The sequence below is a fragment of the Xyrauchen texanus genome, chromosome 22, assembly GCF_025860055.1.
Source record: "Xyrauchen texanus isolate HMW12.3.18 chromosome 22, RBS_HiC_50CHRs, whole genome shotgun sequence".
Taxonomy (NCBI): domain Eukaryota; kingdom Metazoa; phylum Chordata; class Actinopteri; order Cypriniformes; family Catostomidae; genus Xyrauchen; species Xyrauchen texanus.
Window position 1 is genome coordinate 21,284,343 of NC_068297.1, and position 25,870 is coordinate 21,310,212.

The 25,870-nt window shown below is 40.4% G+C and overlaps 1 protein-coding gene across 1 annotated transcript in view; it reads left to right on the forward strand.

Annotated features, from left to right (window-relative positions):
• The window catches only part of spata17 (spermatogenesis associated 17), a 54,623-nt gene that overhangs the window by 20,966 nt on the left and 7,787 nt on the right, over positions 1-25,870 (forward strand). The window contains exons 8-9 of the mRNA XM_052154218.1: positions 3,183-3,331; positions 12,816-12,951. Of these exons, the coding sequence (XP_052010178.1) occupies positions 3,183-3,331; positions 12,816-12,951 (285 nt within the window). The remainder of the gene's footprint in view (positions 1-3,182; positions 3,332-12,815; positions 12,952-25,870) is intronic.

Genomic DNA, 25,870 nt, shown 5'->3' on the forward strand with positions numbered 1-25,870 from the left:
TTGTTGGACTCTCAATCAGGGCCATATCGCACTCTTGCCCATGTGATATTGCTTAAATATATATATATATATATATATATATATATATATATATATATATATATAGGCTTATGGGGGCTTACTTACTTACCATTTACCTGGTGCAGAAGGTTGAGGGATTTTACGATTGTCTACTAATAATGATTATTTACTGTACGTGACAGCCAAAGCCGTGAAGTGTAACATGACCCTTAAAAATTGGTCTGTTTTCTTGGAAGATACAGACTGTAAATTTTAAAGAGCCCATATTATGCTATTAACAGGTTCATTGTTTGTTTTGCGGGTCTATTAGAATACATTTACATGCTTTAATGTTCAAAAAACACATATTTGTTCTTATGCTGCACATTTCTGCAATATATATATATATATATATATATTATTAGCTGAATAGTAAACCCTTACTAATAAAGTAACATTACATAGCAAGTTTGCCAAGCACTACCATGGATTGCAGACAAAAAATTACCCTTTGTAAAAATAAATCTCCTCACTTGATCACTATTCATGATAATAAGAACGACAAACAATCTGCATAATTCTACACAATTGTAGGTAAAAGTGGGCCTGCAGCTGATTAGCAAAACTATTTCAACACAATAACATTAGCTAGCAGATTAGCAGGGGGCTACAGCTGTGCACTGGGTGTACACCATAGCTACAACACAAAACTCTGCATTTGAACACTTGGTAGCTCGGTAGATAAATCCACAAAAAATCAAGCATACTTATAGGTTGTGATCCTGAAGTGCCAGATTGTCCCAACAATGTAGGATCTGCAACATCTTTCAGGAGTAACCATCTTGAAAATCCAGCATTGGTTGTGGTTGTACTGCTAAATAAATAAAATAAATTTTAACCACTGATTCTTAAATATGTGTGCTTTTGGAAGTCCAAACAAAGATGTTTTGCTTTTGCAGTGAAGAAAACCGCATCTTCTCGACATGCTGATAACACTAACCCAACTCATCCTGATAGGCGGGCCAAAGTAGCCCTTAGGCAGGCATTATGCAAATGTGATACATAGTGACGTAGATACTTTATGGAAGAAATGGCTGGACTACAATCCAGCCATTTCTTTTAGTTCTTGAGCAGTGTTGTCTGTGGGAGGGAATAACTTCCTTTTGTGTGGACTTTGTGCTTTGTAACTTTGCAGACTTTCTACATGTACAAAGGAAAGGTAAAATCCCTTTAATCATGTATATCAGCAAAATGTTTAGGAGTCTTTTAGCATATAGATAGTGTCAAAACAAACACACATGGACTACAAGCCACAAAAATGTTTTATTTCATTGGGTCTATATACAGTATATTGCATTTTACATTATACTTATGAACCAAAGATAGTTAAAGTATATTTTGTTTAATATTGTGATATGATAATATCTTTATATTTGAGCAAACTTACACTCAAATTTTCATTTAGATGCATACAATACCAAGTATCTCACCACCCTGTACTGGGATATTTCATCAAGTCACCACAGTGTTTGTTGATGTCTCTTTAGACTAATGAAATGGCCGCAAAGAGATGAAGTGCGGTGACAATTAACAAAAGAGATTCCAAGATAAATATGATTAAAGCCAGGATTTATTGCCACCATGAGAACTTTTTTTACTTACCGTATAAATTAAATAATATCATTAAACATGCTACCCTTGTCACCTGAATGCCACCAAAACATTTAGGCAGCCAGATAATCGGTTATAAGCACGCCTGTCAACCCAAGCCCCTTTATTCCTTAGATCCCATTAAGGTGCTCTCAGCAAGGGAATACTGCAACATGTAAAGGTGCCCCGATAAAGAATATCTTTAAGCACATCCAAATCTAGCATGTCATCTTGTCCAGCTGTGAGAGAGATTTGATGATACGTATTTGCCATTTGTGTTATTTACGGTCCATGACTTTTATGGTAACTAGTTCTTAATGTTGGTTTCTATTAATGTAAAACATAAGTGAGCAGAAATGAGGCGTGAGTCATTTCTTTTTATTAGAGCCTGAGTTCTTCTCCCTGGGCTGGCTTTTCACTCCAGCTGGGCCCAGTTAGCAGGAATTCGTTTAAAAAAAACTGCCACATCTCTCACACAATGTGCAATAGATGAAGATGAATAATTTATCTACATTTTGCCCTTACAAAGATCCCAGAATAAGCACCTACCACCCTCAAGCCTCCCTCTCTTCCCCACCTTGCTCATACCATCTCTCTGTCCCTATTATTTGTGGTCTGAGGTGGAGCCCCCTCCCTAAGCATCTCTCCCTATGTGATAAGCATCTGTGACTGATAGGCTGATTATGTGTATTGTTAGGGGAAGTAAGGGGATTGGTCAGTGCCAGGTGCTGATCTGGTCTTGATAGTATCAAGGACAGAGGGTGTTGCAGCATGAATTAAAAGCTGCAATGTCTGAAGGTCACATTTAAACTAAGAGCACCAAAACAATAAGTTATGCATTTAGGAATAGTTTGAGCAAGATGAATACTTATTTTTGTGTCAATTTATTGGTTCCTCGTCTATATTCACAATAACATATTCAAACTCTGTCTGAGATTTGAATAATACAAGACACAGCACATACAAAAAATAAAAAAGTACTATATTAACATGTTTTATGGGACATGTCCCATGATAATACCATGTTTTGGGACATGTACATTGTAATACAGTGGTATTCTTTGAAGTACCCTGGAGTACATTGGGAATACCAATGTACTGTATACGAATATTGCAATGAATCAGTACAATGGTGGATATAACAGTACCATGGTATTACCTTCTGATACTCATTGAACAATGGAACCACCATAGTAATTTTTGTATTGTATTAGCATAAGCATTTGGAATCTCTAAATCAAAAAGTGATTCGAAATACTTCTAGCCTCTTTCCCTTACCAGTGCTGTGGGTGGAGTGAGGCCAATGGAATTTGTGAAATCTAATGCAGTCATTGGAGTCATATTAACTCATTCCTCAATCTCATGTTGGGCCAAGACTTTATGGTCATTGCACCATCATCAGCACTGGTCAGCTGTGTTAATATCACATATGAGAGGAGGGGGGCCAGCTGGGCATCCACATGGGCCTCATCAATAACAAAGCGGGCAAGTTTGGGCAATAAAACATTTACCTTATCCCTCGTACCTGTCAGGGGCCCTTTCGCCCAGCTCTGGAGGTGCAGCAGCAGCGGCTCCGGCCCCTTGAGCCAAGCCTGCGTGTGGCCACATCTATCACTGCCCTGGAGGAGGCCAGAGAGGAGCTCAAACGGCAGGAGTGGCGGACTCGTGTCATCGACCAGACGTAAGTTGCGCACACACATTTGTGCATGTTTATACACATCTATAGAAGCTGCACATGTAGTTTATTGATTTTAGACTGGAAACAGTCTATGGAAAATACTGTATACTGTAGCGTTAATCAGTATGTAATAATGCAGTCTAAATCTACTACACAAAATCTGAAAGATAGATTAACATTATTAACAAGTGATAGATCAATATATCGGTCTAGCCATTTAATTGGATATTTGGCCATTTTGAGTTTGTCGCCCATTGAGTCTAACCTGCTTGGCCAATTAATAATGCTAGTTTAGTGTCAGTTCCAAACCGACAGCCTTGTCATTGTTTTTTTTGTTTTTTTTTTGTTAATACAGGCATTTCATTTCAAAAACTTTGTTTTCATCTCATTTGGCATGTTTAAATATATTGGCATTTTGTCAACCATTGGGCTTTCTTGATATTGTCATCAGCCTTTGAAAAACCCATATACTGTATTGCAGGGACGTGCCATCCATATAAGCAAGGTAAGCAGTGCTTACCTAACAGAGGGATGAAAATAAAAATGACACAATGAAACATTTAAATATAGTTGTTTGTATAAACTACTGTTCCCCGTCTGTCGCTCACTTCGACGTTGTGTCGAAGAAGCGACACTAGGGGTCTCTCTTGAGCGCCGAATATGCCTCTGATCTATGAAAAAAATGCCACTGGGAATTAGGCAGACAGTATTTGCCTACCCCGCCCTGGACATACAGGTATAAAAGCGGGCAAATACGCCGAGTTCGTTCAGAAATCTTCTTCGGAGCCGATGGTCGTGTTGCAGTCAGCTGTGAGTCACACACCTGTTCCTGTTTTCCTCTGACGCTTGCCTGTTGGATTCGACGGCGCATTACAATGGCTTTCTCATTCTCTGCACAGTAGTGCAGTTTGCCCCTGGGCGCTTCGACAGTGCAAGAAACTTAAAAGAGTGATTTTCTCTGAAAGAGTTATTTCCTCTAAAAGAGCAAATACGCAGCTGGTGTTGAACGTCCTTTTCAGGACACGTCTTTATAAAGATGCCCTTCCGCCACTGCATAGTTCCTGGATGCGGTAGAGTGCTCTCCACTTCAGACGGCCACAGGCATTGTCTCGTGTGTCTGGGTTGCGATAACACCGCAGCAGCGTTTGTGGATGGTTCATGTTCTCACTGCGAGAGCATGACCATGGCAACGTTGCGGTCCCGGCTTGCTTTCAACCGATAGTGGCTAGTGGAGGCTCCAACCCCAGTCGGTTCAGCTGATTTGGGAACGGTTCGGCAAGGCCCAGGTAGACCTATTTGCCTCCCAAGAGACCTCCCATCGCCCACTCTGGTATGCCCGAACAGAGGCTCCCCTCTGAGCAGACGCGCTGACACACAGCTGGCCCTCGGGGCTGCGCAAGTACACATTTCCCCCAGTGAGACTTCTTGCACGGGTGCTGTCCAAGTTCAGGGAGGACGAGGAGCAAGTCACCCTAGTGGCTCCTTACTGGCCCACCCGGGCCTGGTTCTCGGACCCCGTACTCCTCGCAACAGCCTCTCCCTGGCAAATTTCCCTGAGGAAGGACCTTCTTTCTGCTCTGGCATGCTCTGGCACCCACATCCAGACCTCTGGAACCTCGACGTCTGGCCCCTGGACGGGACGCGGAAGAAGACACTATCAGCCAAGCCAGAGCCCCCTCTACCAGGCAACGTTACGCCCTGAACTGGCGCTTGTTAGTGAATTGGTGTTCTTCCCGGGCTGAAGACCCACAGAGGTGTGCAGTTAGGTCAGTGATCCTATTCCTGCAGGAGAGGTTGGAGGGGAGGCTGTCCCCGTCCACCTTGAAGGTGTATGCTGCTGCTAATGCGGCCCACCACGACGCAGTAGATGGCAAGTCTTTGGGTAAGCACGACTTGATCATCAGGTTCCTAAGAGGCGCCCGGAGGTTAAATCCTTCCCGGCCAAGCCTGTTCCCCTCCTGGGATCTCTCAGTGGTCCTCACGGCCCTTCAGAGACCCCCCCCCCCCCTCCAGCCGCTAGAATCAGTTAGACTTAGGGCCTTTTCTCTAAAAACGGCCCTGCTGATCGCGCTCGCCTCGATCAAGAGGGTCGCGGACCTTCAAGCGTTCTCAGTTAGCAACGCCTGCCTGGAGTTTGGTCCAGCAGACACCCATGTGATCCTAAGACCGCGACAGGGCTATATGCCCAAGGTTCCTACCACACCATTCAGAGACCAGGTGGTGAACCTGCAAGCGCAGCCTCGGGAGGAGGCAGACCCAGCCCCTTCGTTGCTGTGTCCGGTACATGTTTTGCATACCTACTTGGACCGCACGCAGACCTTTTAGATGTTTGAGCATCTCTTTGTCTGCTTTGGTGGACAGTAGAAAGGGAACGCTGTCTCTAAACAGAGTCTCTCCCACTGGGTGGTGGATGCCATTTAATTGGCCTGCCACACCCAGGCCGTGCCCCCCCCTTGCGGTCCGAGCTCACTCAACAAGGAGTGTTGCGTCCTCATAGGCACTGGCCAGGGGCACCTCCCTGGCAGACATATGTAGAGCAGCAGGTTGGGAACCAATACCTTTGCGAGATTTTACAATCTCAGGGTTGAGTCAGTATCGTCCCGTGTCTTCTCAGGTCCGAGCCGGTAGGACTCGATAACACGCTGATGAACTGACCGGGTGGATTGCTTGCACCTAGCGCCCTTTCCCTCGGGCAAGGTAAAATTGTGCACTTTCTTTCCCAGGAGATTCCATATATTCCGATCCCTAGACGATTCCTCCCTAGCCCTATGGGTCCGCAATTAAGCGGAGGAATTCGCTGACCCAATCCACTACGGGTACTTAATTTACCCGTACTGGTATAGGTGCTCCACAGGTCCGGACTCCTGCGTGGACTCCTCCTGTGTGTTTTTTCCTCGGTACGGTCCCCTTGCGAGTGGACCTGCGTCTCCCTTAGGCAGTGCCAGGTGTCCTTGTGATGTATCTCGCCACTTACCTCCCCGTTGCTGGGCAGGTGTGGTCTCCGCAGGGTCTTCTCCCCCTGAAAAATAGGAAACTGGGTAAGACCCCCTTCCCACGATGCGTGTAAGGGCCTCAGCCGCTTTGGCTCTATGCGAGAAACATAGAGAGAAAAGAGGCCCGGCTAGGCTCGGCCCGTTCCCAGATTGGCAAGCGTTGCCTTGTTTCCCTGCTTAGGGTAACAAAAGGGTTCCGACGTCTTTTATAGGGCATTGGGGAAGGGTACGTGCAGTCTGACACAACTGGTCACCTTTGCACGTAAATATACCTGCCCGCTCTTGTGACAGCAGTACACGTACATGGCTCAGCGCATGGCGTGATTTGAATTGGACCCCTAGTGTCGCTTCTTCGAAACAACGTCGAAGTGAGCGACAGATGGGGAATGTCTAGGTTACGGATGTAACCTCCGTTCCCTGATGGAGGGAACGAGACGTTGTGTCCTCCCGGCCACGTCACTGAGCCGAGCCACTGTAGTGTCCGGACCATTCCGGCTCCTCAGAAAATTCCTGAATGAACTCGATGTATTTACCCGCTTTTATACCCGTATGTCCGGGTCGGGGTATGCAAATACTGTCTGCCTAATTCCCATTGGCCTTTTTTCATAGATCAGAGGCATATTCGGTGCTCAAGAGAGACACCTAGTGTCGCTTCTTAGACACAACGTCTCGTTCCCTCCATCAGGGAACGGAGGTTACATCTGTAACCTAGACGTTTTCTTTCAATTTCGTCATCTTACATCTCAGTTGAGCTGCACAGCCAATTCATTTATTTGCTTTGGCGCCACCCTCAGGTATAAGCATGTTATATGTTATGCTTTCTCTGATTTAAAGCATTGTTTACCACCCTTCCATTCAAAACTGTACGTTCATTTAAAGTCACACCCGCTGCTAGAAATGGCCAAGGTAAGCATGCTTACCTTAATTCTGTCATGGTATTTGATAGGCTAGATTTTGTTTTTGTGTCAACACATTCAAATTCACTTAACTAATGCATTATTAAGTGCTAAAATGGATATAGTGTAAGCATCGACGAGCTACACGGAATTGGCAAAGTTTATTTCAATGAAAATTCGAGAAGTAGGCAACTTTTACAACAAAATGACAAAGATGTTCATTCGCAAGGAGAGATTCATAGATTTTGTGTTCAAGTAAATGTAAGTTAATGTATTTATTAAAAATCTGTGTTATTGATACTAGTTCATAGACACTATAGGTCATTGATTCTGGTTAGTCTGAGGCTATGAAGTGGTGATCTGAGCATCAGGTCCTTCTTGTGTTATGCTCTGTCTGTTTTATAGGTATTATACTTCATAAACATAGAAACTCAAGACGATGTGTTTCAACTTACCGATCTAATACGGGATCGAGTCCATGGAGAAACATCTCCTCTTCACCCGAATCGACACTCGACACCGTGCTCTCTCTGTCTAAGATATCTGTTTCTGCGTCTTTCTGCTGTTCTTCGTCGCTACTCCTCATTACCTCCTCCAAAACACTCTCAACACCACAAAAACTCCTCTTCAGTCGACGATCCATGATATAGATTGTTAGATATAATGTTAGAATAAATCCGCGCATTGAAACGAGCTCCGTGTAGCAAAACAATGGTAAAAACTGTGCGCGCTGTGCGTAAAATGACGAAGAGCGCACGAGTGGACGCACTTGTATTAGACCTATGTATTAGACAGATCTTCTGAGGTAAACTAAGCAAACTGTCAATCACTGCAATCGTGTTTTAGTTGGTTAATACTCCCATCCATCAAAATTTTGCTGACCAGACATTGGGTGGCTTTTATCCAGTCAAAAATCTGGTGTATTGATTGCAAAAACAAGTTCAGAACGTGATTCTTGAGTGTTTTAGCTTTCAAATAATGCATAGTTTATGATAGTTGATTGAATATTTGTTATAAAACAAAGGTAATAAAATTATAAACACGCCCCCACGGCCCGCCCACGCCCCCCTGCTGGTTATGAGGAGGGAGCAGTGTCTGTTTAAAAAATATATATTAAGGAATGTAGACCGCCATGTTTATGTTACATGTGCCTTGTGCATTCTGGTTAAGATTGTTGTCTTTGGTGGTCAGATTAGACAATTGCTGCTGTCCTTTCCAGTGGTTCTGAGCTGTGGGAAGAGTGACGTGAGTGGCCTATGATATTGAAACTAGTAACTGGTAATCTACTTTTTCTTTATTTTGTTTGTCAAAACAAGCTCTTCTGGCACTGTGGTTCATTGTATAATTTAATGGGCATAAATATGCTATGATCAATATATGACAATGTTTAATTTGTGTGACATGGGCAAAATTACTGTCCTGAATACAAAACAATTTGGTCATGAATTTCAGCACTGTGACAATTGTTTCCATTTACTGGTGGGTTCTAAGGCAACAATTTACATCTATAACATTTCCGCGACATTACACTCACCCATATAATGTTTTTTGGGCACAGCGTTTAATAATGTGAATTTTTTTTTTTTTGCTTTGATGCTTGCCCAGTTTCAAAGTCAATGGCACATGCCTTTTGTATTGTTTGACCACTATTAATTAATATGAACTTAGGTATTATAATTCTATAATACCTAAGTTCATATTATGAATCAATTCAACACTGTGAATTGTTGAGTGTTTAGGCACTGGATACATTGTGTAGATGCATATTATCACATAACAAGAGAAGCCTCACACATTATTCTCTCAAAGTTCGGAACAGATGGTAAATTCTTAACAAGGTTAGTTGCTAAATAGGTTAAATTGCCAAAACTGCTGCCTTTTTGACTATTAAAAGCCCTTCATCCATGCAACTACACTGTTACATCCTTGCAAGACATTATTCGCTCTCCTCCTTGGTATGTAATTATTGCAGCAGATTACCATACATTTTTCACAACGTTACTTGAACAGTGCCATCTCTGTTTTTAAACCCTTCTATTTTATTTTAATTATAAGCTCAATGTGCAATGTTTATTAATCACATTTCATTTCCCCCCCTTTGCTCCAACTTTAAACAGTAAATTAGCTAACCCCATTAACACAGAATACCCCAAACAGTCTGTAATAGGAGAGGTGGTTACTGTGTAAATCGTATTATACATGTGGTGTCTGCAGGGCACAGCAAAGCATGATTAGATTCTTTCAGATCCAGGATCCCACTCTCTGTTCCTTCTAATTTCCTCTGGAATTTTTCAAAGAGCCGCCAAATTGTTGTTGCTCTTTTTTTCCACTGACAGTTTAATTTCAGTCCTAGTGATGTTTTCTCAGCCTCCTATGCAGATGGATGTTAGGATACACAATGTGGATTACCATGATTTAGAAAAGGAAAAAAAACATCTTCATAGTGGATGAAAACTAGAGTTGGCTTATAGCTTGACTGGTAATGTAAGTATTTAGACTGTTTATTTCTTTCTAAAATGTTAATCTGTTTTTAGGGATGCAGCAATATAGAATAAAAAATAAATACAAATTCAGTACTTTTAGCTGATGATTTTTTAGCATTATGTTATGGCTGATAAGCAATATGATGGCCAATTTTACAAATGTATACTCCAATCTAGAATTGTACACGCTTGAAGTGAAATCAGGCTTTAAAACATTATAACGTAAATAAGAATGATGGATAACAGTTTTGTAACCTTCCATAGACAAATACACTGTTTGAATTGTAAAAAGGACCTCAGATATTATCTTCTTTCAATATTCTTAATTTGAGAGATGCCAATAATAATTGGCTGATTAACACAAATATTGGCCTATACTGCTATGATCTCTGAAAAATTGTGCATCCCAACTTGCCAAGAGAGTGTTTCATACAGTCATTGATTTTTTTCGGTGTAACTATGAATATTAGCCTTTCTTTTAGTAAAATATAATCTGTTTTGCATTTTTAAAACTTTCTTTTTAAAACCGATGTTTGGTATTTAGTGCAGATTTACAAGAGTACAAAATAGGGACTGAATACACATGTATATACATATTGCTCTTTCTCTTTTTCTCTTTCTCAGTCTCCTCCTTTTCTGCTCCTTCCTCCTACTTCCCGTTTTGGTTGCCTCCTAGGGTGTTGTCACCGGGCATTGGTCTGCTCTGTCAAAAGATCCCCTGCGAGAAGTCAAACTTTCCTTAATGGCTTTCAATGAATAAAAACTACCCTATTAAAATGCAATTCAATGGCAATGAAAGCAGTAAGTGAAACAGCCGGCATGCAGCAGAAGCATTGTGTATTCTGGGACATTGGGGCCACATTAATTTTTGCTCTGTGATGTCCATCCCATGTGCACATTAGCATTAGGGTTGCACTGTAATCTGTCTTGTAGGGAGGCTGGTGTCTCTGGTGGATAAGAATGTCTGTGGGAGATTGGGCCATTATTTAAAGGGCCAGTACAGTGTTTGATGTCACCCTCTTTTTTGCCTTGCACCATCAAAGCCTTTCCAAGCATTATTGCTTATGTGGCAGAAGGTGCCCTGTAATAAATAATGGTCTTGTTTCAGGATGGTTCTTTAAGTAAATAACTTAACAAGGAGAATGTTGAGCATTCTAGTGCTATATAAAAGCTTCAATGTTGTATTAGTTGATGTAGATAGATGTTATTAAGTTGCTTTGTATGATTTTTTTTTAAACCAATGCTTAAGAAAACATTGTTTAAAAAATATAGAGAAGATAAAAGGGGAAAATAGAGAAGGCTTTTAGGCAAAGTCTTTGATCTAAGGTGCAATTAGAGTCCATAAGTTGTTTGTTTAAATTTAGATTTACTTCAAAGTAGATTTATTTGCAGGTAGTGTACCCAAAAGGAAAATAAATTCATTTTCTAACCCCATTTTTCTTGAATTAAGTAAAAAACCTCACAAAAGATTGTCCTTTTCTTCTCAAGTATGTCATTTTTTATTTTTTTTTCCTGAAGTAAACGTGTCATTTTAAAGAGTGTCACATTCAGGTTTTCATACACACGCTTCGGGTTAAAAATAACTTCAACCTTTTACAAAAACATCTTGAAAGACCCATGCTCTGTTTTATTTGTTGCGTCAGCATTCTATTATATTTGTTGAGTGTTTCGCTTTTTTGTACCGCAGCAACACGTTCAGTCTGAACGGCCCATGAGATTTTTTAAGTGTGCGCATATTAAATACGTAAATCACTGTATTTGTGTGGCACAATGAAAATTTTTCTTGTCCAGGTGGAGCAATTATTGTTACATTTCCCTTAACTGCTTGTTTCGATTTCATAAAATATTACAGGGCTTCACTTGCACTTCTGATTTCATCATCATATAAGGGTACGAACACATCAATCATTTGAGAAAATAAAGAAAAAAAAAAATTTTATTTGCAGATTGTGTTCACAGAAAATGCCAAGGTTGTTGGTTGGTTGTTTGTTTTGTGACAAGCCAACCCAATGCCCAGTGGATGTTACCCAGCCTCGCACAGACACCTCTTGTACCGCACTGGATGAATCTTCCTCCAGGCAAAGTGTCTTGGGTACAATTTACAAAATCAACCTCGCTGTAATTAACATCTGGCATTTTTCCTAAGTAACCACTATTTGCACTGAACGTGTGCCCAGCAAACACTCAGCATGTGCAGAAACAACCACAAGACATCACAACGATTAAGAAGCTATTTGGGTTTGGAAATGATCTTGACTAGAATGAAAAGTGCCTGCGAGGGAGTGATGAGGCAATGTGGTGATATATAAGTAACATGTGCTGTGTTGTGAATGCTAATAGCAAAAGCATTAGAAATGAGCTGGCACATTTGCCAGAAGCAGAGGCCAGTAATTTTCCTAGCCAACTATTACTGCTCATTACAGCTAGAGTTCATGCTTTTTTAAACCTGGTCTCATAGAATCACGTTACTATACCTTATTTTTTACTAAATAATTTTTTATGTGGCATCAAATTTACGTGGTTGTTTTAGTAATTGTGTTTTTTTGTTCTCACATTTGCTTTCTTATGATACAATCGGTTAGGTTTAGATTTAAGGTTTAGGGTAGGCAGGTAGGTTTTGTTGAACTCTATAGAACATTAGAACATTCATCTTAAAAACATCATCTGTTTGGGAGAACATTTAACTTGCTTTTAACGCTACACAGTGAACTTTTTAACTTGTACTGTTGCGATAGGTGTAATGAACCATGTAATTTAATCTTTTCAATAATGAGATCAGACTGGCTTTTTTTAGTTTGTCTAAGTATATGAGCTTAATGTGTATATCTTAAGTCCAAGTTGTGCAATTTCATTAGCATTTAGTCAAAAAGATTGTCTTGCCTCAAACACATGCCATCAGTTGAGCCAATGTTAATGTTTTAGACTGGTCAGGATGCTTAAACAAACAGAGCAATGTTTTTGCAGTGCCGCAAAGCCACAGTGTTTCTACTTTTTGGCGGAATTCATCCTACAAATGGCTTACTTATAGTTGTCTCTGCATATTAGGATAGGATAGAAGTATTTTAACTTTGAAAAGAATTTACACACTTCAGCTTTAATTTCTATTTCTTCACAGTTTCCATCCATTTTCAAATGCAAGCCAAAACAAGAGGTATGAGAGACTGATTCACACCAGCACTCCCTTCGAGCAGGTGGCATATGGGACCAAGCACTTCCGAGAGGAGCACAAGGAGTGCCACCAAGGGAAAAAGGTATTTGTCACACTAGCATGCACATATAGTGCTACCAAAATGTATTCTTTGGGCTGGTATGATTCAGGAAAAGGAATAGGGTTGGTAATGGTGGTGGGAGGGGGATCAGTGTTCATTCTGAACCCCATCACCCCCCACAAAACAACCTCAAACTTGAGCATCTCAAATTTGTCAAATTTGACAGCAATTTAATAAATACCCACAACTAAATGTGGAGAAAAGGCTTTCTCCCCCCTTCAAAGTCCTCACATTAGGTAATTGACTGTCTCTGCTGAAGGCCATTCATGGATGAGAGTTCTTTATTGGCGCTTACCAGCAGGCACTACCCTCTGCATCCAGCGCAATTGCCTGGAAATACCTCCCCCGGAATGAAATAAATAAGAGAGCCCCTACTGCTGACACCGCTTGTGTATGCTTGGTTGATACTGGATGTGGCGGCTCGGTTCCACTCTGCGTTTTAGATGTTATCTGTATAGATTAAAGGGTCGGTTCACCCAAAACTGAAAATTTACATCTTCATGTCGTTCCAAACTCATTTGACTTTATTTTTTATCAAATTTAAATATTTTTTATATTTTTATATATTTTATGTGGAACACAAAAGGAGATGTTAGACAGAATGTTAGTGACAGGCAGCCTTACTCAACAGGTTGGCTAGGGTCTAGGTTGACCTTATCTATGCCATTTCTTAATACTTCTCAAGTTAAAAAGACATTGTCCATGGTGCTCCTATCTGATTCTTTTGGAAAGTAGCCCAGTATGCCTTGATTTATACCATGATGGTCTCAGGCTGGTGCTCATGCCGTCTGACGGTAATGAAGACTCAGCATAACAGGCATGCCTATGATCAACATAATTGATGTGGCAGAGGATGCCATATTAAGGATTATCGCTGATCCATAGCTAAACAGGAGGCATCCCCTTAGCCTTTGGGGTGATTCCCTTCGCAGAGGAGTTTTACCACAGGATCATACCATCATACTCTTATACAAAGATACACATATTTAGATATATGGACTGATGAGAGTGTCATTTTACTATCCTTAAAAGAAGACTAGTAATTTGTTCTCTTGCTTTTTCGGCATTTGATTTGCAGAGAAAACTAATTTAACATAAAATAATCTGTTCAAATGATCAGTTTTAATTATTTAACAATTTCAAATGTGTCCTGTTGTGTGACTGTCTTCATCATGTATCACAAGTTCCCATTGGAAACTTTGATAGAGTTACTATTTAAATATATTGGCATAATCTAAACGGGGGCTGTTTTCTAAAATTGCTGGTCATTAATTTAATATTGCCCTAAAATGTATTATGTAGATTATAATTATTGTGCATGCAGTTTTCATGACTTCATATTAATTGAAAGATTATATTTGTACTTTTCAAAATTAATTTGTCACACTGCAGGACCAGAAGTAAACAAATAAAGGCAAAAGGCTGATTATGGCATGGAAGTGGTGAAAAAGAAGTGTTGAAAAGTTACAGCACTTAAAAACATACTTTAACGTTCCCATATATTCAAATATATACATTGTAATGTTAAAATCCTGATGTTTAAAAAAAATGGGTAGTTAAATAATATATAAAATGAATATAATATGAGCATATTTAAAATAATTAAAACACTACTGAAATACTGTTAAGATACATTAAATATTTACAGACCAGGAATAGAAAACAAATAATGAAGCAAGAATCTTTCCATGAACATGATTAACATTTTTGGTTGTGGTGTTTTGGTGGTATCTATACCCTCATTAACCCATAGAAAATCTGCCTCAATGTCAGTAATTAATGTATCTAGTACAGGCAGCATAAAAACAGCATTTCTGCTTTGAATGGATTATTCTTTTCCCCTAAACACAAGTTTGAGTTATCTGGAGGTACTTTCTCATTCTCTCCCCCACGTCATCATCAAGGAGCCCATGCATTCCCCTATCAATGGGGGGTGCTGGGTAGGTTTTGCTTCTCTAATTATTTTGTTTGTTTATTTATTTACCTCCTTCTCTAAAGAGTTTAACTGCTCAGCTCTTTTTGATTAATCAGAATGCATTAGAGTTCTAAGAGAGTAATGTACTCCAAAAGATGCCCTCCACTTAACCTGTGTCACACAGAGACCCAGGCGCTAGAGGCACTGATGTTCCCATGAGAATTGGGTGTGTTAATATGACAAAACCCTCAATGTGTTCGAATTTTATAGTAGATTTAATCAAACAGTTATTTTACAGTGGTGGATTCTGCATCTCCTTATAACATAACAATATTTTGTCTGCTGTTGAGTTCTTTAAAGTGTTTCATTATGAACCACTGGAAAAATAAATGCTTTAAGAAATATGTAGATTCATATGTAGATTTAAAAATAAAAATGAATTCCTACATAAGCACAAAGAAAAAAATATAAGTAATATATATTTCATAAGTAATATTAAAAATAAGTAGTTATATGTGTTATGATGAGCAAGTGAAGGCAGACGCAGGGTGAGGATCTACTTGCAGCGGTTTATTGAAGAGAAAACGTGAAAACAGACAAAACAGGAACAAAGGAAAGATCCACAATGGGAAAAATCAAACAAAAACACAGAAGACATTCAAAGGGTTAACAGGCAGGATAACATAACGTAGAGCATGGATAATAATGACAGACAAGCATCCACAAAACATCAGTGATCGACAAGGGAATGGAGAACAAACAGGGTTTATATACACAGGAGACATGATGATGACAAACGACAATCAGGTGAGCACAATGACACAGGGCTGGCAGAGATGAGGGCCGGGGATCATGGGAAGTGTAGTTTTAGACAAAGACAAGTGAAACACAGGGCAGACAACAAGGGAATCGTGACATAACCCCCCTCTCCAGACGCTCCTGAAAAAAGAATGAAAAAAAGGAATACCCAAAAAAAAAACAGAGATCGTCCAAGGAGTGAGGGGGGGCAGGCAGACCAAAGGGGGCACCAGGGGTAAACAGACAGTCCTTAGGGGGTACAAGGGGCAGACAGACAGTCCTTAGGGGGTACAAGTGGCAGACAGACAGTCCAAGGGGGCACAGAGGGCAGGCAGGAAGTCCAAGGGGGCACAGAGGTCAGGCAGGAAGTCCAAAGGGGCACAGGGGGCAAGAAGGCAGTCCAAGGGGCAGGGACAGGTTCAGGAGGCCTGGGAGGTGGCCACAGGACAGGGACAGGTTCAGGAGGCCTGGGAGGCGGCCACGGGACAGGGACAGGTTCAGGAGGTCTGGGAGGCGGCCATGGGACAGGGACAGGTTCAGGAGGCCTGGGAGGTGGCCATAGGACAGGGACAGGTTCAGGAGGCCTGGGGGGCGGCCACAGGACAGCCATGGGGAACTCCGAGGGCAGAGCCATGGAAGTCTCTGGTAGCAGAACCATGGAGGGCGGAGCCGTGGAAGACCCAGGTGGAACCGTAGAAGGCTCTGGATTCAGAGTCGTGGGAGGCTCTTGAGACGGAGCTGAAGGAGGCTCTGGAGGCTCAGGAGGCGGAGCTGTGGGAGGCTCAGGAGGCGGAGCCGAGGAAGGCGGAGCCAAGGAAGGCTCGGGAGGCTCAGGAGGCTCTGGGACAGTCGAGGCTGCAGGCGCTGGCTCAGGGACGGTCGAGGCTGCAGGCGCTGGCTCGCTGACAGTAGGGGCTGCAGGCGCTGGCGTGCTGACTGGAGGGGCTGCAGGCGCTGGCTCGCTGACGGTAGGAGCTACAGGCGCTGGCTCGCTGACCGTGGCAGGCGTTCCAATATGTATAATAGTATAGATAGATAGATAGATAGATAGATAGATAGATAGATAGATAGATAGATAGATAGATCTTTCTAACTATTTTTACTTTAATTTCTCACAGAAAAAGCTTTGTCCCTTGATGACAATGTCGAGCTTTGAAACAAATTGATTCTAAAGAGAAAATTAGATGGCACTTATTACACTGTCTAACTAGTAACCCAGTGTCATTTGTCTGTGGCTTGATAAATGTTCCACGTTTGCCTACCATTGACGGATACCAATGAGAAACATGTCACACATGGGCCAGTTTTTTTTTTATAAATCTCCAAAGCCCTTACTTTTTCCCTTGCATTGACTCACAGGAAGATAATGATGAATATGGTAATTTTCAAGTGCATTTCTGATTAAATTATTCCCATTCTTTTTTGCCTTTCTTCTTTGTTCATTACTTCACCCCACCCATCACAGGACCCACACCTTGAGATGTGTTATTTCCCAGATTAACATGTCTTAACCTGAAAGCAGTGCTTGGTGATTTATCTCAATTGTGGAAATGAAAGGAAGTGATGCAGGAAGGATTACAGAGGCTTTGGACATGCTTGGATACATAACTAATGACATACACACATAACTGTGCCTCTGATATTTGAATCAGGGAATCACCTTTTTAGAATATTCTTTGAGGTCCTAAGATTTTTCCCCTTTTATCCAAAGCCTATTAAAAACAAAACAAACTCCTCCAGAACTAATAAAGCAATACGCCACAAGAGGGTGTGCATTACATTTTATTTTACCGTGTGTGCTTAAAACATCCTTACCCATGGTAAAATCACTGTAACATACTCGAGTGGCATAACAGTGGTAACACCAATACCATAAAAAACACCAATGTTCAATGAAAGGTTGCATTTGTCTATAAAAATAAGCGGAATAAACCATTCTTCTGCCAAGATGTTTAGTATCCTAACTGTAGGAGTTTGCATTTGCCAACCAACGTAACCTACATCTTGATGTAATCCTTCCTCATGATCATGTAGTGTTTTTTTCATAAACTGAATGGGTGGCTATACAAAAAGTTAAAATGTGACGAAACTGCAGTATACCCAACAGACTCATGCAGCACATACATGCCATTTGTGCTAGGAATGGGCAGACCGATCCTCAAGTATTGCCACTTCCGATACTGATATTGTATCAAAAATATCGATCATCACACTAAAATATTTATACTAAAACAATTTTTTTTTTAAATAAACTAGGGATATTATTATTTGGTTTCCATGAACATAAACAATAATCATAAGCTTCAAAGTTAAATAAAAATATTAGACTATATTAGCAAATACTTGTGCAAGATGGGAACTATTTGTTCTTCTGCTCATCTTAATATGCCTGCTGAAAGACTCAAGCAGACAAGTGCTTGTGCCATCACAAGGCTCAGTGGGGGATTAGTGCCTTGTAAAGGTAATGATAGAAAATCAGAGAAACAGCTTCTGGACAGTAGTGTAGACTAGGGCATACGCTGTATGCCCACCTATCTTTCTAACCAAGCCAGAGCTCCTTCTACCAGGCAACTTACGCCCTGAAGTAGCACTTGTTCTTCCCGATCTCAAAACCCGCAGAGATGCTCTCATTTCTGCAGGAGAGGATGGAGGGAAGGCTTTCCCCCTCCACCTTGAAGGTTTATGTAGCCGCCATATCGGCTCACCATGACACAGTGGACAGTAAATCCCTAGGGAAGAACGATCTGATCATCAGATTCCTTAGAGGCGACCGGGGGCTGAACCCTCCCAGGCCATGCCTGTTCCCCTCATGGGATCCCTCCGTGGTCTTCCAGGCCTTCAAAGATCCCCTTTTGAGCCACTAGAATCAGTCAAGCTCAGAGCTCTCTCCTTGAAGACAGCCCTACTGATTGCACTTTCCTCCATCAAGAGGGTTGGGGACCTGCATGCATTCTCTGTCAGAGACATTTGCCTGGAGTTCGGTCCGGGAGACACTCATGGCTTCCTAAGACCGTGACCGGGCTACGTACCCAAGGTTCCTACGAACCCCTTCAGGGACCAGGGACCTGCAAGTGCTGCCCCGGGAGGAGGCAGACCCAGCATTTTCGTTGCTTTGTCCGGTGCGTGCTTTGTGTACTTTGTGGACCGCATGCAGAGCTTTAGATGTTCTGAGCAGCTCTTTGTCTGCTTTGGTGGACAGCGGAAATAGAACGCTGTCTCCAAACAGAGGCTTTCCCACTGGGTCGTTGACGCCATTGCTTTGGCCTATCACACCCAGGCTGTGCCCGCCCCCTTGCGGGTTTGAGCACACTCAACATTAAGTGTGGCATCCTCGTGGGCACTGGCCAACTGCACATCCCTAGCAGACATCTGCAGAGTAGCAGGCTGGGCAACACCCAATACCTTTACGAGATTTTACAATCTCAGGGTTGAGCCGGCCTCGTCCCGTGTTCTCACAGGTCCGAGCACGTAGAACTCGGGAATACCTCTACTCAGAATGAACCCCTGATATAGAATGTGTGGCAAAAGATGTTGGTTTATATTAATTTTACAACGGCTTTGAATTCTGCTCGTCCAAACAGAATTTAGAGTCAGATTTTTATAAGCAAATTGTTACTGTTGCTGCAGAAATATATTTCCAAGCTCTTACTGTAGCTCTAGCTATTCTCTATTCTTTGTTTAATGGAATCATTGAAAAGTTGCATTAAAGTGATGTGAGCTTTTTAAGATATGAAGTGGCTTTCCACAGTGGTGTGTTGTCAGCCCTGTTTAGGATCAGGAGTGATGCCGACAGAGAGGAAGAGGAGGTTTCTCGATTTTCCCTCTACTAGTAATTAGTGCAGTAGCTAATAGCCTCTTGACAAGAATGACCCTTCATCAGGCTGTTCGGTGGTCACAGAGTAGGAAGCCCTGTGTTTTGATGTTTGCATTATCACCACCAATGCTAACAAATTGAAGTACCGGGGCTAATTACAGTGGCTAATAAAGTGTAGGCAGTGGCATTGCCTTGGCGGACAAAGCCTGTCCATCGCCTTGCATTAGACTTTCATCAGTCACTTTTTTTAAACTGATATATCTTAGTTCCGGAGTACCACCACGCCTGGTCCTACAGTTATTTTCCCTCTCTTCTATTTTAATGTTGCTTCAGTAATTGCTTTTCCAAACCCACTCTTCTAGCCCCCCACCCAATCTCCCCGAATATTGCCTCTAAGCACAACTGGAGCAGAGTTTTTTCTTTTTAATTATTGTTGTAGCACATTCTGGTGGCAACTGGAATATTTAGCCTAAAATTATGCTTTGTTAGTGGCTCCTCTTGTTAATCATTGGCGGAATAATGCATCAGGTTGATATGTGTGATATATGAGGTGTGTTTAAATGCGAATGATATTCATAATGAGCAATAAATAAGTAATATGAAAGTAGGACAACCTGCTTTGACTCTAGAATAGGAAATGGCATGTGAATGTTTCTATTATGCGCGCACACACATACACGCACATATGCTCATATCCCAGACTGGACTACATTAGTGACCAAGAGCCTCTAGGTGATTCACCATATCCATTTTATAGGGATATAAAATCCCTCTGCCCCTTCATTTGCCACGTAATAAACAATTCGCCTGACATGCCTCTCAATTTTTTTGTTACATACGTATGTATCAATTAACTTTACACCTTCTATTATGTCAGCATTTCCTTTTTTATTGGCATTCATATAAATAGTAAATAAATATAAATTGTTGCAATTGATTCGAGATGGCCTTTGCCATTTAGAGGCATAAAGCATTAAGAAAGTTCACATTGTACCTTTGAGTAATTTCAGTCATTAATAAAAGTTAAGAAATATTATATGAATTTGTTTTTAGATAAATCAGATATTTTTGTAATACAGTACATGAGTATTTTCCCTTACTTATTTACTTGCTTTTAATACAATGCAATGGGCCTGAATTATGAATCTTTTTACTAGTGTTTGAGTTAAAATACAAGTACTTTATATATACAGTATATAGATATGCATATCACAATCTCAGTTTGAGATGCTGAATGTTTATGCTACTGAAATCTGCACCCTCTTTCAAACATGAAAACTTCATTTTTATTGTTTAGAACAGAAAGAGTATAAGGACAACGTAAACACGCCTTCTATTGTAGGGCAAGTAAGAAAAGATCTATTAAACATACCACAACGTCACAATAGTTCAACTCTCTCTACACATTCTCCTCTGTTTTCCTCTGTGCATGTTTATTTAAATACAAGCTGGTTTTCCTCTGTCATTCTGACAATGAAAACAGACACTTTTGCATTTCATTTGTTCTATAGCTATTGCAAGTGCTTGAAAGTGATTGGGTTTTTGCGTAGTTTGAATTGAAGATATTTCTCTCTTCACAGCACGATTAAATGAATGAAATCAGTATACCTGTACGTTAGCTTCCAAGGACAGGGATTTGTGCTCACGTGTCAATTACATGAGAACGTTGCAGGTAATAACTTGTTGCAGTTCAGAAGAAATCTCATTTGGATGGCATGCGCTAGGTCTCTTCAATAGAGGCAAAAGGATTACTTTTGCCATGCATAATTATGTGAAAACTACATCATTCTGGTTTTGTCAGTTAATCTTACCAAAATTGACTGTGTATATATGTTTGTATGTATGGTTGCTGATTGAGATATATTGAGGTCGTGCCATCTGAAATAACTTGATTATATAATGTTTGTGATTTGCAGCTACTTCAATGTTCAATATATAGAATTGTGAACAGGGTTGAAATCATAATTTTATCTTTCATAAATATTTTCATAAAAATTAAATGCTTATAAATTTGGTGGACCTGCAGAGCTGAAATATTCTTCTGAAAATCTTGATTTGTGTTCAGCAAAAGAAAGAAAGTCATACACATATGGAATAGGATGAGGGTGAGTAAATGATGAATTTAAATTTTTTTATGTAGATATTTGTAGTGAAATACTGCATACCAAGTGGCGCTTACCGCGTGTGGATCTAAAAACCCTTTTGGTGTGAACAGCCCCTAACAAATAATAACAGTCTAAATGTTAACAAAGAAATTTACATTTGAGCAGTCAAATATAAGTGTAAAGTCTAGTTGCTCCCCTCAGTGTGAGTCAGGAGTAGCCATGTATGAAAGAGTCCTCTGCCATTTCCCAACTGGCCTGTGTAGAGCTGAGCAGATGGAATTACACCGTCAACTTCTCACTAGCTAAAATAATGTAAACTCATTTCAGCTGAGGCCCGGCTAAGATGTCAGCGTGTATGAATGTGAAAAGTGCATTGGACACATTAGGACTTGACAGGGGCCCTTCTTGAAATAAGTGAAATTAATGGAGCTCTTTTCATGTACGACAAGGCCGCAGCACCCCTTTCAGGCTGCTTACAGTCAGAGAAAAGTCAATACTTTTTTATTACTCCAGCCTGACCTACCTTCTGCACTACAAGTGCTAGCTGCGCTAATTGGTTTCAGTTGTGTGTGTGTGGGGGGTGTCTTCATTCCAAGAACATTGGAGCAAATAAATCAATCTCATATTTTTTATCTCTTGTCTGTTTTTATTGGACAGAGGCAACAAATGCTAGCTTAAAATATGGGTTCCACAGGCTAAAAAGTGTCTAAGTGCCTTGAGTGTTTATATGAAGTCAGCTGTTGTGCCACCTCTGTTATGTAGCTTTTAAATGAAGCACACTCTGAGGTGAAAGATAACAAAGAACATGAGCTAAAGCTATTTTAGGAGAACTGGTTAATGTGACAAATAGAAGAACAGTTAGTGGAGGGATTCATTTTGTAAACCCACAAAGACTTTGAGAGTACTTTAGAAATGTTTCTAGCTTAGGCAATTAAGGAAATGTGTTATGTGCATGTTTACATAGGAAAACAGCACGTGTGGATCATTAATACCTATTTGGGATGAACAGCCCCTAAAAAATTATAACATTCTAAATGTTAACAAAGAAATTTAAATTTGAGCATTTTGTAAACCCACAAATACTGTGATAGTATTTAGAAATGTGTCTAGCTGAGGCAATTAAGAAAATGTGTTATGTTACATGATAAATGCAGGGATTTGAGTAAGTACTAGAATTCTGAAATACCTGATATTGGATGTTTTTTTATTTTTTGCTGTTGTAAATAGTAAACAAAAATGTAATACTCAAATATTGTGTTATATGAATCGATTTTGTATAAAATCAAATCCAGAATCTTGTATTGACTTGATCTAGTATTGTTTTGACTAGCAACTATAAAGTAATGATGTCATGGTGCTGTCTATGGAGTAACAACAAACAAACTATGTAAAAATTGCTCTCAGGCCTTGTGTTGTAATTAAGCAGGTAAATTGACTTGACCTGACCATACCATAACTCTTTGTAAGCTCTCTTTGGCTTTCTAAATGTGTGTCAGTGCCTTCTGGTTATGTATAAACCGAGCGTCATGCCATCTTACAGTACAAAGATGCCAGAAATCGCAGTGTAGCTGCATTGCACTCTACAGCTGTCCCTCTGAATCCAGACCTATATATGATCAGAATTAAGGTGTTGAGGTATACTTGTTAAGGTACAATGAAAATAGGCTGAAAATACACAGAAAATTCTGAATTAAATGTTTTTTTAAATCAGAATAATTACTAGTTAGTAACTGTTCAAGTACTGATTGATTGAATTATTCTACAGCTATATTGTGATACGTTCTAACAATATTCAAATTTTTGGATCCATTAAGCCTGAATAAAAAGAAGTACTTTTTTTTTTTCTGAGATGCAGGAATAAAGGTTTTAATAACCACATACTCCATTTTCGATTAACTCAAAAGAAAATGGGTGGAAATATATAATAATCTTATAAGACTGAATTCTGAATAATACACCTCAGCCTGTTGGATACTTTTGCTGCATTTAGCCACACATACAGCAATTAGACCATTTGACAACATGTGCCTTACCCTTCATGTTGTCCTTTATTAATTAGGGGTCCAAGCATAGAAGGTGCAGGAACCTTATTGTATTCTTGCTGATTTTCTGTTTATTATTATTGGGGGTCCAAGTACCGAAGATGCAGGAACCATAATGTATTTGTTTCCGATTTTCTTATTATTAGGGGTCCAAGCACCGAATGTGCAGGAACCCTACTGTATTTTTTCAGATTTTCTTATTATTTTTCTTATTATTAAGAGTCCAAGCACCGAAGGTGCAGGAACCCTATTTTATTTGTTCAGATTTTCTTCTTGTTATTTCTTTCTGCCCTAAAAACTGTCTGGGCGTCAAAGTCAAAGAGATTCCAAACTTGGCAGGATGGTTCCAAATCACCTCCACTACTCAGGCACCCATACACCCATCCGTCAGACACTAGGTGGTGCTATAATAAGCACCTTTGCATTTGTGTTCATAACTTTGGAACTGTAAGGGCTAGAATCAAAATGCATTTTTCCTCTGGTTCCTTGAGTCAAGCCCTACAAAATGTATATTCGATTTAATTTTCCATCTAAAATTTTCTTACACCATTTCGAATTTAATTTTTTTTTAAACTTTTTTTAACTCCTAGACCATTAGTTCTATCGGCACGACATTTGGTATACATCATCTGTAGAGCCCCCTGACAAAAATGTATCAAAATAATTTTGATATGTAAAATCTTTCCAAAGATATTAACGATATAATTCCTTCAGTTATATGCGATTTGAGTAATTGATTAATATATACTCAATGGAAACTTTAAACATAACCAAACTCGGGACATGTTTTGAAGATGTCAGCAAAGTTTTGTACAATTCCAGTCCTGGGGGGTGCTACAACAAAAAAACTGTGATAATTTTGCAGCCATTTGAGCAACAACATTAAAATTAAATATGGACCTCTTTTGGTTCAAATACCAACATATTCTTAAAAAATCGATTGGACAAATTAACAAAAATGGCCACTAGCAGCCAATCAAACTTCAGCATGTAATAACTTGAATTGTGAATGGCTGATGGTCCTGAAACTTTTATACACAAGATGGGTCTCTACAGGAAGCTGTATATTACGTTTTTGATAATCGGCCACATGGCACTATAATAAGCTAATTTGCGTTTTTGCTAATAACTTCGGAACTGTATGCCTGTTTATCATCACATTCAACCTTTGCATTAGTAATTGTAGCAAACATGGGCCAAAAAGTAACATATGTAGAATGCATACAGCAATTGATATAGTGGAGGACATCCAGGGTGCAAATCACCCAAACATATTGAAAAAATTTCCCCATATTCCCTGATGACCGGCATTATCAGCTAATTCTTTATTCAACTTTCCCATTTCCTTTCATACTTTCGTGAATTCACCATCATCATCAGTGTGACCAGGGATGTATGTACAGCATTTGTCACCAAACATTTTACATACTCCTCCATCTTTAGCCAAGAGGTAATCCAAACATTTAATACCTCCTTTCTGTCCAACACTGTCTAGATATACTTCAGGGTCACTTGAGCCATCACCTTCTAGGTACCTTCGTTTCCGGGTGTTTACCCATATCTTCCTAACAGAAACATCTTCCTGTAACATTACCATAAAACATAAGCAGAAGACATTATTGGAATTACACTTGTGGTTCCTTGCAGTTGTGTTGATACTGGACGGGCATAGGCAAGCACGACCACCTGCCATTTGCAGAGTGTCAGTAGGAATGTTTTCATGTTGACTGTTCCAGGTCCCTCCTCGGGTCCTCCTAATTCAAAGATTCCCGGATAGGCACTGGCGCTGCAGGTTCAGCTCCCCAGTGCTTTCACCATTTACCTTGAATCAGTAAGGCCCTCTTTTGGAGCAAGCTTCACACGGCTTGCATGGATCCACTGTGGTTGAAGGTCAGTCAGCACCCCCGTTCTGGTCACTGGCAGTACAGTAGTTGGGCCCATTTTGGTTCACCTAACTTTGTTGGTTTCAGACACTTCACCAGAACCTGCTAATTTGGAAAAAATGGATGAATAGGGCTTTCTGCAGGCAGAGGGAGAGAGATATCACCATTTATGCCATTTAATATTTTAATGAGGGAATCCACATATTCTGCAACTTCCGTGTCACCTGTAGAGAGAGAGCCAGCGTGGCCTTTGACCCAAGGGGTCGGGAAAGGCCCACCCATTAGTATTTCAAAAGGAGAGATAACAACAGAGGATGGTGACTTTCTGAGCTCAGCCAGCTGAA